Raw genomic sequence first — 18637 nt, 5'->3', positions numbered from 1 at the left:
TCTTGACTCAGCCACGCTGGTCTCTTGCCTTCCTTACCTGATCTCTTACATCTGGGGACTGAGAGCTCCTGCACTCTGTGGAAAGTGTCCTTAAGGATCTGCCAGCTCCGTTTTGCTCCCTTGTCTCCGAAGGTTGTTTCTCAGGGGGTCTTATTGACAAACTCCTTGGAGTTTCCCCACTGGAAGTTTGCTTTCCTAAAATTCAGGGTCCTGACTTTAGTTTTTGCCTGACCCATATTCATATTCATCAGGACTGAATTCCACCAGTGCACCACTGCAGCCCAGGCTGCCTCCAGTCTTGATGTCATTGTTACTTGGTGCTTTCCTCTCACTATAGTTTGGAGATCTCCTTTCATACAGATGAAATGAAGGTCAAAGATTTGTTTGTCTGAATACTATCATGTGGGGGACTGTGATGAATCTGTGGACCTTCTGAAGAGCTCTGGTGAGTTCAGTATTGAAAACATCACCGTGTTCCCATGAGAAGTTGGAAACTCCCTGGACCGGATGTTGGAGGATGAAAAACTGCAAGATGAGATAGAGTGCCACCTGGACTAGCTTAACGAGTAACTATAGCAATGCTATCACTAAACCAAAAGAATCTTGAAAAAAGTTTGTTAACCAATCACATGCAGCCACACTAACAAGATAGATACAAATATGTGTTGCTTGCTGGAATAAATGGTGTCTTTTGTCTTTCTCTATACTTTCTCTATGCGTTTTATCTTCGTCACTCTGGCCGTCATCCCTATCCCTATACAGCAACACTGTCATGCAATTTTTGTCTATGATATCAATTAGATGCATTGATCTTTGGACAAATAGAGTAGTTTTGTGTTCCAGTGTATGTTTTCATTCTGGGAGTTCTTGGCTGTTCTTCTGTAATCTTAATAGGAACAGATGGAGAATTTTTTTTCATATTAAAAAAAATAAATCCATTTGGATATTCCACTAAAGCTTTCCTGCCTTTCTCTCTCTGTGTCACAGGATTTGCACTTTATCACTCCATTTATTTTTTTTCCAGTTATGGGTACAGAAATAAATAAAGTTCCAAATGCTCTAAAGGATCTAATCTAAATTTATTATGTTTTCATTTGGAAGCATATCTGATACATGTCTTACAGAGATGCTATCTTATTTTATAACTCACTGAGGTTGTTATGAATCTGATCTATCATCACTATGAATCTGATCCTGTGAGCTAGTAGTAATAATAATGTAATAGTTCACAGAATCACCAGAAATCATCAGGCTCTTATCAGGAATCTGCTAAGGGAAAGACTTGCATAATACCACTATTTGTGTGTGTGTAGTCCAAGAAAAATGGGAAACCTTAATTATTCTGTTGTCATGCTTACTAAGTGTGGCTTGTCATAAAGTATCTTGTAATCTTTTTAGAGTGATATATGCACTGAAGATTTGATATGCAAAATTCAACTGGAAAATTAATTTGAAACTTCTGCTGAAATTGCAGCTGAATCAAGCTGCCAAACAGAAGCTTCTGTGCAGATATATGCAGGACTGAAGTCAGAAGATATAGTGGAATATTTGAATTGGAATGACTAGAAATTATTTGGACAAAAATAGTTATGAAACTTAAGACAGAAATCTGTATTGTGAAAAAGAAAGTTTTTGGTTTTTTTCCCCTCACCTTTTGGAGCCAAAGACTGAAGATGGTAAATATTCCAAATTCAACTCATCAATCTAAAAGGAATAGGAAAGTGCAGGCCTACCCACTCGCAAACTATAACTTTAGTGATACAGTGTTAAAAGGTGTATGAATGTCTGTGTGTGTGTGTATATAGATTCTTGTATTTTGAATGAAATGTGTATTGAATATGTATGTTAGTATATTGGAAGGTTTATAACTGAAATATCTTGAAAGATGGTGGAACAAAGAAAATTTGCATTTCCTTTTTGTCCAACTACTATGATCCAATAGTGAACAATTTTTTGTAAAAACAAGGAGTGGAGAGTATAGATATCTCATTCATGTGTCCCGGGTCCACTGAGGTTCTTGTGGTCATGCCCTCTCCTACAGAAGATTTGTGTAGAGCCCTCTCCTAAAGTGGTCTTGCATATAGCTTCAGGATTATGACTGCAGGTGGATATCTGCTGTGGACCTCCATGTGCTGCAAGGGGACAGCCTGCATCACCATGGTCTTAACCATGGGCTGCAGGGGAATCTCTGCTCCAGTGCCTGGAGTACATCCTCCCATTCCTTCTGCAATGAGGATGGTGTCTGCAGAGTTGCTTCTCTCACATATTCTCTCTCCTCTCTCTCTCAGATGCTGTTGTGCAGCAGTTTTTTCCCCGACTCTTAAATATGTTGTCACAGAAGCACTACCACCATTGCTGATTGGCTCAGCTTTGGCCAGCAGTGGGTCTGTCTTGGAGCCAGCTGGCATTGGCTGTGTCAGATGTGGGGACAGCTTCTGGCATCCTGTCACAGAAGCCACCCCTGTACCCTCCCCCCAAAACCTTGCCACATAAACCAAATAGAAGCTACAAAAGTGTAAGCTTTAGATGATAAATAACTTTCCTCTTGTTTGTTTTATGAGATGCTTAATATGATTGATGGTACTGTGGGATAAGGGAAACCCATGTTTTTGTGAGGACTGTGGGAGATACCAGTCAGGAATGATTTTAATATATGTGGCTTATGGAAAACAAATACTTTTAAAATTATCACTTTTGAATTAATCCAGGAGCAAGTGTTTTATGAGTCTTGATTAGTTTAGATGATTACAAAAGTGCACATCTAGTGAGGATAAAGTGCACAAATGAGGTGCAAGTATTTAAGGATTTAAGTTTTGCTTTGTTCAGAATTTTGGAAGCATCCACTGCTCAGAGGGAAAGTAGAATGGGGTCATGGGAAACATGCAAATTCTGTGACTTTGAACAGGAGGCTACTGTGCTGACTGTAATATACTGCCCAACAGTTTTTAGGAGCAGTCTGATGGATTGCTGGTTCCTAGAAACTTCAGATAAATGGGCCCCATACAAGTGAGGCTTTACTTCACATACAATGAGAACTATTGCACAATTTATTTCTGGATGTTCATTAGCTGTGGTGCCATGGGCACAGTTTAGACAATGTGCATATGGCTTTAGCTGAATGACAGCTAAGTTTCTCTTCAGATGTGGTACACGCTGGGGCCCAGGTGAATCTAAAACTGGTTGCAAGTTTAGACAAGTCCTAGTTCTTGCTGTGAACTCTGAACATGTGCACTTAGCCACAGGTACTGCCTTCTAGCTCCATGGTCTTGCAAGCATGCTAGCTAGGTACCTGCTGTGTATGTGTGTCTTCAGCTGACAACGTGCTTGTGTGGGGAAGCTGGTAAATAAATACTTACACGTGCAGTATGCATGTGGGGGCAAACACCAGTATGTGTCAAGGGTAGTAGTGACCCGTTTCACCTAGTTTTCTGTTACCTGAGCTACCTACAGCCATGTGCAGCACCTTTGCAGGCTAGAATGAGAAACCAACCCTATCTTTACAATATGAGTCCACAGGTACAGGTGTGGTGTGACTGTAAGTGCAGAACACAGGATAATGGAGGGAGAAAGAAAGGGAGCTGGCGGTGCTGCTCCTCTGAGAGCAGCTCTCCCTTGCGCCTGGGCCTCAGGGAGAGGGACTACATCTCCCAAGAGCCTTTGCACATCCCGCACATGTGCATGTGAGGATTTGCGCCTCAAGCGTGGCAGTGGCTATCGCGGTACTAACTATATTCTTCTGCGGGCGGGTGTAGTCGTAGGCTGGACTACAACTTCCAGCGGCCTTTTACATATCTCGCGTGCACGGCTACGACCCGGTTGTAGTCCGCCGTTGTCGCCGTAGGTGTGTGGGGGGAAGGGAGCGAGCGCGGTGTTGAGGAGGTGGTAGGAGGAGGAGGGGGTGAGAGTTGCGAGTTCAGCGTTCGACTACCCTTGTCGCTACCAGCTTGGACTCATGATTCCTATATGCCCAGTAGTTTCGTTTACTTATGGTAAGTAATGGCGCTCGGTGCTTATATATGTCCGTGGTCATGGGAGGGCGGCGGGATGCGGTCTGTTCGCGAGGCGGGGGAATGGGGAGGGAGGTCCTGAGGCGCCTGTCTGACCTGATGCTCGCCTGTCTCTTGTCTGTTTGTTCCCTTCTTCTCCCCCCCCCCCCGCACTTTATCTTCCTTTACCTTTCTCTTTCTGCCTGGACTCCTGTCATGGCCTCGACTACCGTCGCCGCTGCCTCTTGGTTATCGTCACCTCAGTGCCCAGCCGGCTGGGAGAAAATGCGAAAATGGCCACCAGCAACTACTTTGGTTTCACCCATAGCGGGGCTGCTGCTCAGTATAGGTAACTGCCACGACTCAGCTCCGCCCCACCCTTCCCCTCCCTCTGCATCCAGAGCCCCCTCTCCCCTCTTCGTCTCCGGTCTCGTGTCCTTGACCGGAATCTCCCCATCCTCTTGAGGGTGCGTGCTCAGGACTGCTCCCTTCCCTCCTCGCCCGTTGTAGGGGGCCTTTCCTGCACCTCACTCCTTGGGGATGGTTGTTCTTGGGACCCTTCTGCTTGTCTGCCCTGCCCGCGGGTATGTTATCTTATCCTTCTGGTAAGGGTCCTCCTATATCCGTAGTGGTGTGAGGGTGGGGAGGTGGAGCCAGGCATGGAGAAGGAGTAGCAGCATCAGGTCCCAAGGCCCTTAAAATAGCCACTTGCAGTCAAGACCACCAGTGAGTTACCATCTGCTGTCCCTGGGTCCTTGCCCTTCAGGGAAGATGGAGCTTTGTAGTGGTTTGAACCATTACAAGTTTGCTCCCCAAATCTTTGCCTGCCCCTGTGTTACCTCTATGTGGGTGTGGGAGGATGGAATCCTTTTTAACATAGGTTAAAATGACACCAGCCTAACCTATTGGAGACTGGATGGGTAAGAGAAGAGCTGAAGCACCAAAAAAATACTGGGAACACCCATTACACTGAAGCAATGTTATCATTTAATGTATCTCAGAAAGTAGAGAAGGTACTTCTAGAGCAAGGCACATTTAAAAATATTTCCTACTTGGATATCTAAGACCGGGAGCAGGTCTTGTAGTAGAGCTTAGGGACCTGTAACTGTACATCTTGTGTAGACATGCTGCCTTAAATCTTTGTACTCTGCATCCAAATTGTGTATTGGAATGTTAAAAAGCAATCGGTAGTGTCAGTTATCTCACTCTTCTGAAATTGAATTGATTAATTTGACAAAACCCAGATACAGTCAGGAACATCTTAACAATTTTGGTTTGTATTGGAGTAGCACCTTGAAGTCCACATTTGAATTTACATTATTTCATAAATCTATAATATAGACCTTCCTTGACTCCTAAGTCTTGCTAATGGGGAAAACCAGAAAAATAAAGCAAATATGTGAGCGGTTATTAATGAATGTAGTTGTGTGCTACTCTTAGCTAGCTAATCAGAATTGCATACCTGACAGTTTCAGGAATATACTATTTTATGGGAGTCTTGGAATTACTCTAATTCTGTTCTTTTCTGGAAATGGGCACAAAGTACATTAATTATCATTGGGGATTGGACTAGATGACCTTTAAAGGTCCATTCTAATCCAAAACATTATGTTACTCCATGATTAAACTTAGCTTGTCTTCTTGTTCTCTTAGATGCTCACAGTATGGTTATGTTATACCCAACAGTTAGTGAAATTTGAAACTGGGTAGTCATGAGGTATGAAGGAGTTTCTAAGTAGCATAGAGGGGATTAATATTTTTTTTGGTAAGTTTAAGTGAATAATAAACTGAGATTCATATATTTGCAAATTTGAAATGGAGATTAATTTTTAAAAATTATTTGTTTTACTGTGGAACTGAGATGATCTATGAATTTAAGAACCTAAACTAATTTGAAGGGTTGTGTGTGTTGTGTTTTTTTTTTAATTGTATTATAAAAGTGTATAATTGGAATAAAGTTCAAGTTCAAAACTATTTTCATAGTTAATCTTAAACACATTCTTGAAAAAAAGAAGAAATGGATTGGAAGAAGCCTTTTCTTTTTCCTATCATAAGTGCAAGATACTATTCCATTTGCATATCAGTAAAAGACTGCACCCTATAAATGATTTGTATATCTACCACATCTGAAAATAAAGAGAGACAGTAGTGTTAAAGCAATCATTTTATATGAATGATTTTAATATTTTGATCAGAAAACACAAGGATCACTTAAAATACTAAAAGGGAGCTTATCTTCATAAAGCACGTTTGGCAGGTCCAAATAGTAGCTTGTTTACAGAGTGCTACAAAATGTATATTCTGCTCTAGTATATTTGAGAAAGAGATGATGATGTCAGTAGAAGATAAGATTTAATATCTCAACAAGTCCTTAAAGATTGTTACTAGTATTCAAAGTAATAGTTTATAGACTAACAAAATTCTTTTGTCATTAGAAACTAGGGAAACAGAGAATACAAATGGATGTTTATCTGTATTTAATACATAAATGAGTCTCAAATCTGAGGGGGAAGAAAAAAATAATTCTAGCTGTAGGACTAATCCATAGATTTTAAAGTTGCTCAAAATAGCAAGTTGTTTTAAGAAGGCAAATCAGACCCTTGAAGCTGAAGACCTTAGGTTTTTGGTATATGCCATTTAGAAGTCCTAGTGCTGTAGTTTTCATAGCAACCAACAGGAACTTTCATAATAAACACTTTAGCCCCACTTCTTTGGGTTCTCTCTTGACAAAATGTCTGTCAAAAGTTCTGATGCATTGGGAGAATGTTAGGCTGTAACTTCAAAGGACTCTGTCAGTGCTTTCTAATGATAATCTATAGAATCCCATTGATTTCAGCACTTCAGCTAAGTGCAAAAAGTCTGTGCAATTCTTTTTAGGATGCAAGCCTTTCTTGGAATATCTCAGTATGAAGTTGTTAAATCTTCAACTGGAGACATGCAGAAGGAAAAAAAAACCAACAAAACAACAAACCACAATTTTGTATCAAAGAAGAGAGACTAAATAATTTCTGATAAATAATTTCAAAGGAGAAAAATCTGCTATGCTATTTGAAAGATGATTGTTGTAAAGATTTTCTGTATTTAATTTTAGAGTTGTAGACCAGTATAGAATAGAATAGAATAAACCAGGTTGGAAGAGACCTTCGAGATCATCATGTCCAACCCATCATCCAACACCATCTAATCAACTAAACCATGGCACCAAGCACCCCCTGTTGGAATTCCAATTTCTCAAAATGACAATAGTCATAGAATGGTTTGGGTTGGAAGGGACCTTTAGAGGTCATCTAGTTCCAGCCCCCTGCCATGGGCAGGGACACCTTACACTAGACCAGGTTGCTCAAATCCTCTATTTTCTAGAGTATGAGGCTCAAAGCCTCATATTCTAATTTAATAATCTAATTCTAATAATAATTAAGGGACAATGTATTAGAACTGTTAGATTCAAGGAAATTGCCAAGTGAAAAGATGGTGAAGCTATTTTTGGCATATGAATTTGCTGTGTCTTCCTGTGATTCTAGTTTTTGTGTGATGATGTTGCATCATTTAAGTACTCCCTCATCCTTCATATAAAGGATAAAGTAAAAGTTGTCCAAGGAATATAGCTTTGACATTAAATACTGATACTTGAAGCAATTTTAAAGGCCAGATTGGTGGCTGCTGAGTTGTTAGATCTTGGATTTGGGAAATTTGCAAGTAGTGTGTGTGGGAGTTGATAACACATTTACTGTTGTAATGGTGTAAGCAGTTCCTTGAATTGACTAGATAGATTGGCACAGAAGTCCTGCACTGCATCAAAAGAAGCACGGCCAGCAGATCGAGAGAGATGATTCTGCCCCTCTGCTCTGGTGAGACCTCACCTGAAGTACTGTGTCCAGCTACGGGACCCCCAACACAAGAGAGACATGGACCTGCTGGAGCAGGTCCAAAGGGGAGGCCATGAAGATGATCAGAGGCTGGAGCACCTCTCCTATAAAGACAGACTGAGAGAGCTGGGGCTGTTCATCCTGGAGAAGACTCTGGAGAGACCTTATAGCAGCATTTCAATATCTGAAGGGGGGGACTTACAGGAAGGCTGGGGAAGGACTGTTTAGAAAGGCTTGTGGTGATAGGACGATGGGCAGTAAGTTGAAACTGAAGCAGGGTAGATTTAGGTTGGACGTTAGGAAGAAGTTCTTTACAATGAGAGTGGTGAGACACTATAACAGGTTGCCCAGGGATGTGGTTGAGGCCCCCTCCCTGGAGACATTTAAGGTCAGACTTGATGTGGCCCTGGGCAGCCTGATCTAGTTGGAGGTGTCCCTGTTGACTGCAGGGGGGGTTGGACAAGATGATCTTTGAGGGTCCCTTCCAACCAAATGCAATCTGTGAATAAAAAAAGGGAATGGATGTCAGTTTTTTAGTTCATAAATTCTAGTTTTCATAATGCACATTTGAAATGTTAACTTGTTTCATATTTAATCAAAGATGGAAAAAGAGCTAAGTGCCCTTTAAACTTGTAAATAATGGATTAGAAGCATTCTTATTCCTTTCAGTGTTGTCACTGCATAAAATTTCCTGCTGCCTTGCTCATTCAAAATTCTTTGTGTGCACTACCCACTAATAATGCCATGACTTAATGAGAGAATCATTAGCGTGTGCAAATACTGATACAGGAAATTTCTCTGAATATTGCAATACCTTTATGCTTTCTGCTAGTGGCGGTATTGGGGTCTAAGGTTATAAACCTGCATGCAATGCAAAACTCATCTGTTACTTCAGTAACTGTATTATTCCATCTATTTATGAGCCTGAAATAAATGTGGAGTTAGGTGATACAGTATCACAGAATGGTAGGGGTTGGTACTAGTCATCTTTACTTTGTGTGTGCATGTGCTCTGTAGGCCACCTGAACCACTATGTCTATTCAGTTTTTTTTCATGTGTAAAAAATATCATTATCGATTCAATGCTAGAGAAGAGGCATAGTTATGCCTGACATTGAGAAATAGTTGGATAGAGAAGTGTGTAAATGTGGTCTCATTTAATTAAACCTTGTGTTAAGATTTTGGTTTCTGTTAAGAAAAGAATCTTTGTCCAAGTTTCATCTTAGTGATGTTCATAATGTGTTACTGCTCTAATGAGTTAGGTCACAGATGCGAGATTCTTGGGTAGTTAGGAGTGATTTATTAATTTTGAATTGCTATCAAGTAGCATGTATATTATAAGCCTTCAACTAGATAGATAGTGGTTTCAAAAGTATTCAGTCTTGCAGAGATGTTAGGGCTGTAATCCACACAGGCCTACTATCCCAAGCTTGAAGTATCCCTAAACATAATTCAGACTTGTACTGGTGGACAACAGGAAGACAGGGACAATACTGAATAGGATTTAAGGCTCATTCTGAAGTGAAAATGTGCCACTAGACTTAAACTTATTTTAAGAAAAACATCTGTGGTAGGTTGAGAGAGGGCTTAGCTCTCCCTCCTCCACAGAGTAAGAAACCACAACTAGCCCAGTCGAAAGAGCAAGCTATATATTTACAAGCATATATGGAAAGCAGGTTATATATAACACAATATATGCAGGTATTTACAATATATACACAGAAATATACAGCAAAGAGAAATAACACAATAAAAATCCCTCCCCGAGGGAGGGATCCCCTCCTTGGAACCCCCTCTCTCCCCCCCTACCTCCCTTTTTCCCCAAAAGGGTTAGAGAGAGAGAAAGGCAAGTTACTAAGGAAAAGAGTTGTTAGTAAGCTTCAAAAGCCCATGCAGGATTAGTTTTTGCTTATCTGAAGGCCAACTCCAGCAGTTCGCAGAGAAGCAGGCAGGGAGAACAGGCTGAAACACCAAACTCCCACAACTCCCCAAACCGAACTGAACTGAGAAAAAAAAATTCCAACTGCTCTACAATCTAAAGCTGCATTTTTTGTCTATCAACCAATGAAATTCGTTTAGAATATCAGAATGTTTTGGTTCTAGTACCGAAAACATTTAGCCAGTGTTTCAGCACTGTTTGTCCTTAAAGGCACAGTGTCAAACGGTCACAACATCTTAAAATATTGTGTTATACACCCCTCATTCTAAAATGCATAGAGAATAGAATAGAATAAATGAATGTAATAATAATTTTATCATAAGATGGATGCCCATGCTATCTTGAGTTGGATCACATCTTAAAGGATATGCATTTTTTAGCAAAAGGGACTTATTTGAATAAGATTATGCTACATGATGTTGATTTTCCTTTGTTCAATCTGTTAGTCTTAAGTGCTATCTTAAACATGCTGTTCTAGCTTGTACGCAAGAAGCCTCCAGTAAGTTACTGCTGTTTATAAAAAGATTGTGATAGACTTGTTTTCAGATCAGTGAGATCTCACTCTCAAAGGAGATATGCCAGTATTAGAAAGGCAATAAGGGGTTTGTTAACGTGGGCTGTATGCCAGTATTGCAGTTGACTCGTGATGGGGAGACAGAGGAGGTGGTGCTTATTTGGTACAAAAAGTGTCTCACTAATCAGAAGCCTTTGTCATTTTTAGGAAGGAAATCTGCCAACTAATCTAAATTTGCAACAGGCTCATGTCTTTAGAAACAGAGAAATTAGGAAAGCTTTTCTGTTAATGGTATAATTATGTTCTTTGTAGTTGTAACCTGAAAATGAATTGATGGTTATAAGCTCAATTCTAGGATGTTAAATTTATGTGTAAAATTTTGTCTGCTACTTAAATGCAGCAATGGTAGGTTCAAGTGTAGTTATTATTGGTACCTAGAAAAGCAAAGTAGTAGCTTAAGGCAGGAAATATAGAATGTTTTAAGAATTGAATACAATTTTCCATACTAGTGAAGTGTCTTTCCTTTTATATGGAACTTGCCAATTTTAACATTATTTTCTGTGTAACGTCTTCATTAATGATCTGGATGATGGGGCAGAGTACCCTCAAGCATGTTTGCTGATGACATAAAACTGGGAGCAGTGGCTGATGTGACAGACAGCTGGAGAAATGGGCTGATGGGAACCTTGTTCAATGGGGGAAGTGCAAAGTCCTGCACTGGGAGGGGAGCAACCCCATGCACCAATATATGCTGGGGGCCACCCAGCTGGAAAGCTGCTTGGCAGAAAAGGACCTGGAGGGTCCTGGTGAACACCAAGTTGAGCTTGAGCCAACAATGTGCCCTTCCAGTAAAGAAGGCAAATGATATCCTGGGCTGCATTAGATAAAGTATTGCCACCAAGTTGAGGGAGATAAAGCTGAAGTGAATTGCTTGCTTTGTTGTGAAGAACAACACACATGTGGTTTGTTAACATAGCTCAGCTGACATACTGTATTTCATTATTGCTCTAATAACTTTATCAGGTGCCTAAGTCTTTTGGACTCTTATTTATTGGGACTAAGTTCAAATACTTGATGTGATGCAGTATGGAAAATTACTACTTCAGGTAGAAATTAGTAAAAATTATTGTAGAAGAGGAGTTGGTAGATGTGTGGTTGGTAGAATTAGAAGAGTGATTATCAAATGGGAATAATTACAGCATAGTACCCTAGAGATTGGTCTTGATTCTTAGTATTTATATAAGTATGGTGTGTCATGGTGTTTGATGCAAAGGAAATAGTCAATACACAAGTAACTTTAAAAGAAGCTGCTCTGAGGAAGCTAGACTGTTTGGAAAGAAAGTAGTGTGAGTAGCACAGCTGAAACTTCATCTGCAATGATGCATATGGTTCTTGCCATCTGTAGTAAAGACAGAAAAGTAGATAATAGTAGGATAGTTGCAAAGAGCAACTGCAAGAAATATCACTAGGATAGGGAGTCAGGCAAGATAGTCTGGGAGGAGGTAAATTCATATCAGCAAATGTGATGAGGTACTAATCATTAAAGGGTTTAAACTCTTGTAAGTTAAATGAAGGTGGCACAAAAATATTTTGATATAAATTAATTACATGAAAGTGTCTAGTCATCTTAAAAGATCTTGTGACCATGAGGAGAAAAGGAAATGCCATAAATTAAGAAAAAATATTGCCGTGACTTTCTGTAACATAACTTTTTAAAATGAAGAAGCAGTCAATTCTAGAATATATTTCTTGTAAGACTACAAATTTGATTACTAACTCTGTGTGATGTTGCAGAAGCAAGGGGAACAGGTTTGCTAAAGTAAACATGGTCACAGAACTATATTAGCCTTTGTGGTGGTTTGGCCCTGGCTGGAGGCCAGATGCCCACCAAAGCTGCTCTATCACTCCCCCTCCTAGATAGACAGGGAAGAGGGGAAATATAACCAAAAGCCTGTGAGTCAAGACAGAAGCAATTTAATAGGATGAAAAGCAAAAGCAAAGGCCACTTGTGGAAGAAAGAGTAAACAAAGATATTATTCTCTGCTTCCCTTCAGCAGACAATGTTTGGTCACTTCCAAAGAAGCAGGGTTTCAATACACATAGCAGTTGCTCTGGAGGACAGATGCCATCAACAAAATCCCCCATGCTTGCTTCCTTCTTTCCCTTAGCTTTTATATCTGAGCTGACATCAGTTTGGGTCAGTTTGCCCAGATGTGACCTCTCCCAAGATCTTGCCTGTCCTTCAGCCTGCTGTTTGGGGGGGGGAAAGTTGGAAAAGCACAGCCTTGGCACTTGGCTCGGCAGTAGCCAAAATACTGGTGTATTATCAACGCCCAGCTACATCACTGCAAAACACAGCACTATGAAAGATTCTGGGGAGAATCAACTCCAGCTCAACCAAACCCAACGCAGCCTTAGAAAGCAAATTATTTGGGCTACTAATTCTATACCATGATAAGGAAGTTAGATACAAAAATAGCACAGAAGAAAAGAAACTATCTGTAGTAGTGTCTTGTTAATAGTCTTCCTCATAATGATCACAATCTCTTCACAATATTAAATACTAAAAACTGTCAGGCAGTTTTAACGATATATATTCTGAGAGCAAAAGCATTTTCTTTGATAAGCTGACTGATACTGTTACCTCATAGTGTGTTGTGAGCACTGTATTGTATTTTGTAGTAGTAACTTAAGCATGATTTCATGAAACATGAAGAGCCAAATTAATGCTTCCTGGACAGGTCCCTGTTCTTTGTTTACCATTTTTCCCCCTGCTTCCATATGTTAAGCTTATGTGACTTCTGGCACTCAGCAGATTGTTGTGAGCTCTGTTTCCAACATTTCTATGAACCCAGCAAAACCAAAAATCTTACTTTTTTTACTGGATGAGTGAGTTAAATCGGTGCACTGAATAACTTGAAAAGTAGCAGAACTAGCACTAGGGATGGAATAGAATGGCACACTTCCATACTGTTAGATATGTAGATAATGCAGACCTTTATTGTTTGTCATTCACTTTCACCATCATAAAATAGTCATCCTGAATTTTTCTGGTAGAGTTTGATTTCTCATTTTAAACTGACAAAACAGAGAAACCACCTGTATACATCAAGTAGGAGGAATTATTTCAAGCAGTGGTGAGAGCTGCACCAGAGTGGTTCAGGTATTTTCCTTCCACTGTTACGCTGAGAAGCTGAAAATTAAAATGAAACATAATTGTGAGTACAACTCAACTGAATTAAATTTTTTAAGGAGAGGCCTAAGATGGGAAGAAGGCCGAGTCCAGGCATGTAAGTCCAATAACATTTTCTCTGTCTCTGCTGTAAGAATGTTTGGTGGGGTGGTGTTTGGCTGATTTTGTTGGGTTTATGTTGTTTTGTTGTTTTTAAAATATACTGAAATTAATGAATTCTGCTGTAATTAAAATGACAACATTCGTTTTTCTTAAAAAAAAACACAACAAAACTAAACACAAGGGAGTTACAGGAATTTCTTTTGCTAATATAATAGTATCTATAGTTAGAAAGTGCTTTTTTTCTGGTAGTTATGTCAGAGAGAATATTGTAGTCTTTAGGAAAAAAATACTGTAATTCTTGTTCCTTTTGTTTTTGAGCATAACCATGCTGCAAGTTCACTTTACCACTAAGTATGATTCATTTTTCTATTCTACAAAATAAAGGATGCTACCTTCTTGATAGGTGTGGAATTGGTTTTGAATTGTCTTTCAGTAGTGCTATGGAGATGTGAAACCCTCTAGAGATTCTTAAATATTATTGAAATGCAGTGCAGAAAGTGTACTAACAAAATCAGAATAATCACTTAATCCTCATTTCATATCATTGTTCCAGATAATGATATTTTGCCTGGTTTACTTTAAAAAAAAAAAAAAACCAACAAAAACTATTGTGGGCTTTTATATCATAATGCAGTTATAGATCAATATAGGACAATAAGTATCAGTTCAAATAATTAAGCCTTCAAAACAATTATTTTTTTATTTCTACTGTTAATATTTACTCATTCCTAGTAAATAGCCACATAAGATGGGGGGGAATGGCTTTAAACTGAGAGTAAATTTAGACTGGCTATTAGGAAGAAATTCTTTACAGTGCAGGTGGTGAGACACTGGAGCAGATTGCCCAGAGAGGTTGTGGATGACCCTTCCCTGGAGGTGTTCAAGGCCAGGTTGAATAAGGCCTTGAGCAACCTGGTGTAGTGGAAGGTGTCCTTGCCCATGGCAGGGGAGTTGAAACTAGGTGATCTTGAAGGTCCCTTCTAACCCAGACCAGTCTGTGATTCTATGATTAATGTCCTAATTGCAAATTCAAGAGAAGGAGATTAGTCTCTGCACGTGCCTGGAAGATTACTAGTGTAGCAGTCTTCTTGCTCTGTCTGTTTTTCTGATGCTTCATGTTGTGAGGCAGTAGACTTCCGTATGAGTGAGTGGGCCTAGATGTATAATTCTAACTTTTTGTGGGCAAAGTCCCTTATCAGAGGTCTGTTTTTAAAGTGTCTCTGTCTTGAAGAGTTGTGAGCTAATGTTCATGGAAGTCTCTAAAATCTCAATGTGATTTATTGAAAAACATCAAACAAATGTCAGTAATGAGCTCTTAATTTTTCTTAATTTGATAAGTATGTCAGTTTTATTGAAGAACTACTAAAACACTTTTCAGTCATGAAAAGATAACAGTGTAAGACTTCTGTATTATTTTGAATGAAAAACTTGGGTTCTTTTCAAGTAGTGGAACACAACATACACACCCTCTTACTAAGAAGAAAGTCATCACCTGCATGGTATGTCTGCATTTACAGAAACTTCAAAATGATACAGCCTTTTTAATGGGAGTGGAAGAGAGATAATAAACCATTAAAGTGTGTGATAACTGTTCCAGGTCTGTTTGTAGAACAGACAAGTATTAATCAAATCTGGGATTTTTAAATGCTTAGGCATTATCTTAATATGTTGAATTAATCTATTTACTTAATGTCTTTTTCCAATATAGCCAGCAGCCAGCTTCAGGTGTAGCCTATTCCCATCCAACTACAGTTGCTAGCTACACTGTCCACCAGGCACCAGTTGCTGCGCACACTGTTACTGCAGCCTATGCTCCAGCAGCAGCTACAGTTGCAGTAGCCAGGCCTGCTCCAGTAGCTGTTGCAGCTGCTGCAACAGCTGCTGCTTATGGAGGCTATCCTACAACACACACAGCTACAGATTATGGTTATACACAGAGGCAACAAGAAGCTCCACCACCACCACCTCCTGTCACTACGCAGAATTACCAGGTGTGTCTAAAAAAAAATTGTGTGTGTTTTGTTTTTTAATGATACATTTAAAGAAGGCAACCTATTTGGTTTAGAGAATGTGTTGTTATTTATATTTTTCTTCCATGATTCACAGTTCTAATGCAACTCAAATTATTTAGAAGCTAAAACTATAGTCTCAAATTGTGTATATAGAGGTTGTCAGCAGTAGTACTGCAGGAGTTAAGATTTAGACATTCACTCAATAAGCAATAAATTGATGTTTATCTCCAAATGATTTTGTGAATTACTTCTGAATTATGTCTCAGGTAGCCTAAATGTTCAAGTGGCACGTGGTAAACTGGGTCATGGAACTGATTTAGATGAAAAAATTGTTCCAATAAAAATTTCCAGTATGAGATAGAAATAGTTTCTTCTGTCAGATTCCTGTGTGCCTCATGAGCTGGAGGGCCGAGCCCAGAGAGTGGTAGTGAATGGTTGCCACATCCAGCTGGCAGCCAGTCACTAGTGGTGTGCCCCAGGGATCAGTACTGGGCCCCATGCTCTTTAACATCTTTATTGATGATCTGGACGAGGACATTGAGTCCATCATCAGTAAATTTGCTGATGACACCAAGCTGGGGGCAGGAGTTGATCTGCTGGAGGGTAGAGAGGCTCTGCAGAGGGACCTCGACAGGCTGGGCAGATGGGCAGAGTCCAACGGCATGAGATTTAACACATCCAAGTGCCGGGTTCTGCGCATTGGCCACAACAACCCCATGCAGAGTTACAAGCTGGGGTCAGAGTGGCTGGAGAGCAGTCAGGCTGAGAGGGACCTAGGGGTGCTGGTTGACGGTAGGCTGAACATGAGCCTGCAGTGTGCCCAGGCAGCTAAGAGGGCCAATGGCATCGTGGCCTGCATCAGGAACAGTGTGGCCAGCAGGAGCAGGGAGGTGATTCTGCCCCTGTACACTGCACTGGTTAGGCCGCACCTCGAGTACTGTGTCCAGTTCTGGGCCCCTCAGTTTAGGAAGGATGTTGACTTGCTGGAACGAGTCCAGAGAAGAGCAACAAAGTTGGTGAGGGGTTTGGAACACAAGCCCTACGAGGAGAGGCTGAGGGAGCTGGGGTTGCTTAGCCTGGAGAAGAGGAGACTCAGGGGTGACCTTATTGCTCTCTACAACTACCTGAAGGGAGGTTGTAGAGAGACGGATGTTGGTCTCTTCTCCCAGGCAGCCAGTACCAGAACAAGAGAACACAGTCTCAGGCTGCGCCAGGGGAGGTTCAGGCTAGATGTTAGGAAAAAGTTCTATACAGAAAGAGTGATTGCACATTGGAATGGGCTGCCTGGGGAGGTGGTGGAGTCGCCATCACTGGAGGTTTTCAGGAGGAGACTTGATGGGGTGCTTGGTGTCGTGGGTTAGTTGTTTGGGTGGTGTTTGATTGGTTGATGGGTTGGACGCGGTGATCTTGAAGGTCTCTTCCAACCTGGTTTATTCTATGTATTCTACCAAACAAAAGAGGATAGAAGATTATCCTAAGAGAGGAGCTACCCTTTGGGTAGATTTTGGGCACCCTTTGTGAGACCACTGCCTAAACTTGTGTGGATAGAATAGAATAGAATTAACCAAGTTGGAAAATACATTTGAGATCAAGTCCAACCTATCGCCCAACACCATCTAATCAACTAAACCATGGCACTAAGTGCCTCATGCAGTCTCTTCTTAAACACTTCCAGTGATGGTGACTCCACCTCCTCCCTGGGCATCCCATTCCCATGGCCAATCACTCTTTCTGTGAAGAACTTTTTCCTAACATCCAGCCTAAACCTCCCCTGGCACAGCTTGAGACTGTGTCCTCTTGTTCTGGTGCTGGTTGCCTGGAAGAAGAGACCAACCCCCACCTGGCTACAACCTCCCTTCAGGTAGTTGTAGACAGCAATAAGGTCTCCTCTGAGACTGAGTGTGGCTGCAGACTTCTACAAAAGGAAACTGTTGTCTGTTTCCATCTTGCTGTGAGCTTTACTGATGCTTCCTTGTGTTCAGTCCTGTAGTTGTCAGCATTTGGGTGGGTCAGTTCAGGATAAGGATCCCCCTAAAAACTAACCAACCAAAAAAAGGAGTAACAGCTTTCCATGGATTGATAGACTTACCTGGTTCAGCACAGCTGTAATGCCACTGAAACAGATGGAGGTGGGATTGTGTAGGGCTCTGAGGAGAGATTTGGTGGTACCTCAGTTCCCATTCCTGTGCTGGCTTAAATGACATATGAAACAACATCCTGTCAGTGATGTGTATTCCTCTTTAGTTCCGGAATAAAGAAACTTAGCATTATAAATCAGTGCTGCATCAATTTTGCAGTTGGAAGATTTCAGTCTGTAGAGGTTGTGGTGGTTCGAAAGGAAAGGCTCTGCTTTCCCTCCCCCACTGAGAAAGAAACCACGGCTAAACCCAGTCGGAGAAATGAGATTGTATTTTACAAGGAAACAGATTAGATGCAACACAACAAACACAGGTATCTTACAATATATACAGGAATATACAGCAAATGAACTCAACCAGAAACCAGACCCCCCACAGAGGGGGCTTCCCCCTGTGCCCCCTTCACCCCCCTACCTCCCTTCTCCCCCAAAAGAGGTAGAAGAAGAGACGAAAAGGGAGTTAGTACAGCAAGCGGAGGCCTATGCACAGGGAGTTAGTTCTTATCTTTTGGCAAGAAGCCCAGAAGCAGATCCAGCCGAGAGGGACAGTGAAGGAAGACTGAGAGAAAGTTCCCAACTCCCCTGGGTCCAATCTCTCCTCCCACAATCCTACCAATGAAATTCGTTTAGAAAACCAAAATATTTTACAAACATTTAGCCAGTGTGCCCCTTCCTTAAAGGCACAGCGTCAAACGGCCACAAGGTTATCTTGTGACTTATCTAGCATAAGTGTTTACTCCTGTTCAATTTTTAAGAGAGTGAGAAGTTGCAGTTTTTCCTGTCTGTCTAGATTCATACAATGCAAGTGTATATTCACATCAATAATCCTAGCCCATTGGCTTCAATCGGACAGCTTAAATGCAGAAAGATGAGGGGTTCTACATGACCA

General features: G+C 40.8%; 1 protein-coding gene and 1 non-coding gene across 2 annotated transcripts in view; both read left to right on the top strand.

Moving 5' to 3' along the window:
• The first annotated feature begins 3910 nt into the window (after positions 1 to 3910).
• LOC104299612 (zinc finger RNA-binding protein-like) overlaps positions 3911 to 18637 on the top strand; it is a 135818-nt gene continuing 121091 nt past the window's right edge. Inside the window, exons 1-3 of the mRNA XM_054177720.1 lie at positions 3911 to 3989; positions 4251 to 4335; positions 15308 to 15590. Of these exons, the coding sequence (XP_054033695.1) occupies positions 3953 to 3989; positions 4251 to 4335; positions 15308 to 15590 (405 nt within the window). The 5' untranslated portion in view covers positions 3911 to 3952. The remainder of the gene's footprint in view (positions 3990 to 4250; positions 4336 to 15307; positions 15591 to 18637) is intronic.
• LOC128899333 (small nucleolar RNA SNORA66) lies at positions 12062 to 12169 on the top strand. The gene has a single exon (XR_008463066.1). It is a non-coding gene; the product is annotated as a small nucleolar RNA SNORA66 (small nucleolar RNA).

The sequence above is a fragment of the Dryobates pubescens genome, chromosome W (genome assembly GCF_014839835.1).
Source record: "Dryobates pubescens isolate bDryPub1 chromosome W, bDryPub1.pri, whole genome shotgun sequence".
NCBI lineage: Eukaryota > Metazoa > Chordata > Aves > Piciformes > Picidae > Dryobates > Dryobates pubescens.
This window is presented reverse-complemented; position numbering and strand designations above follow the sequence as displayed.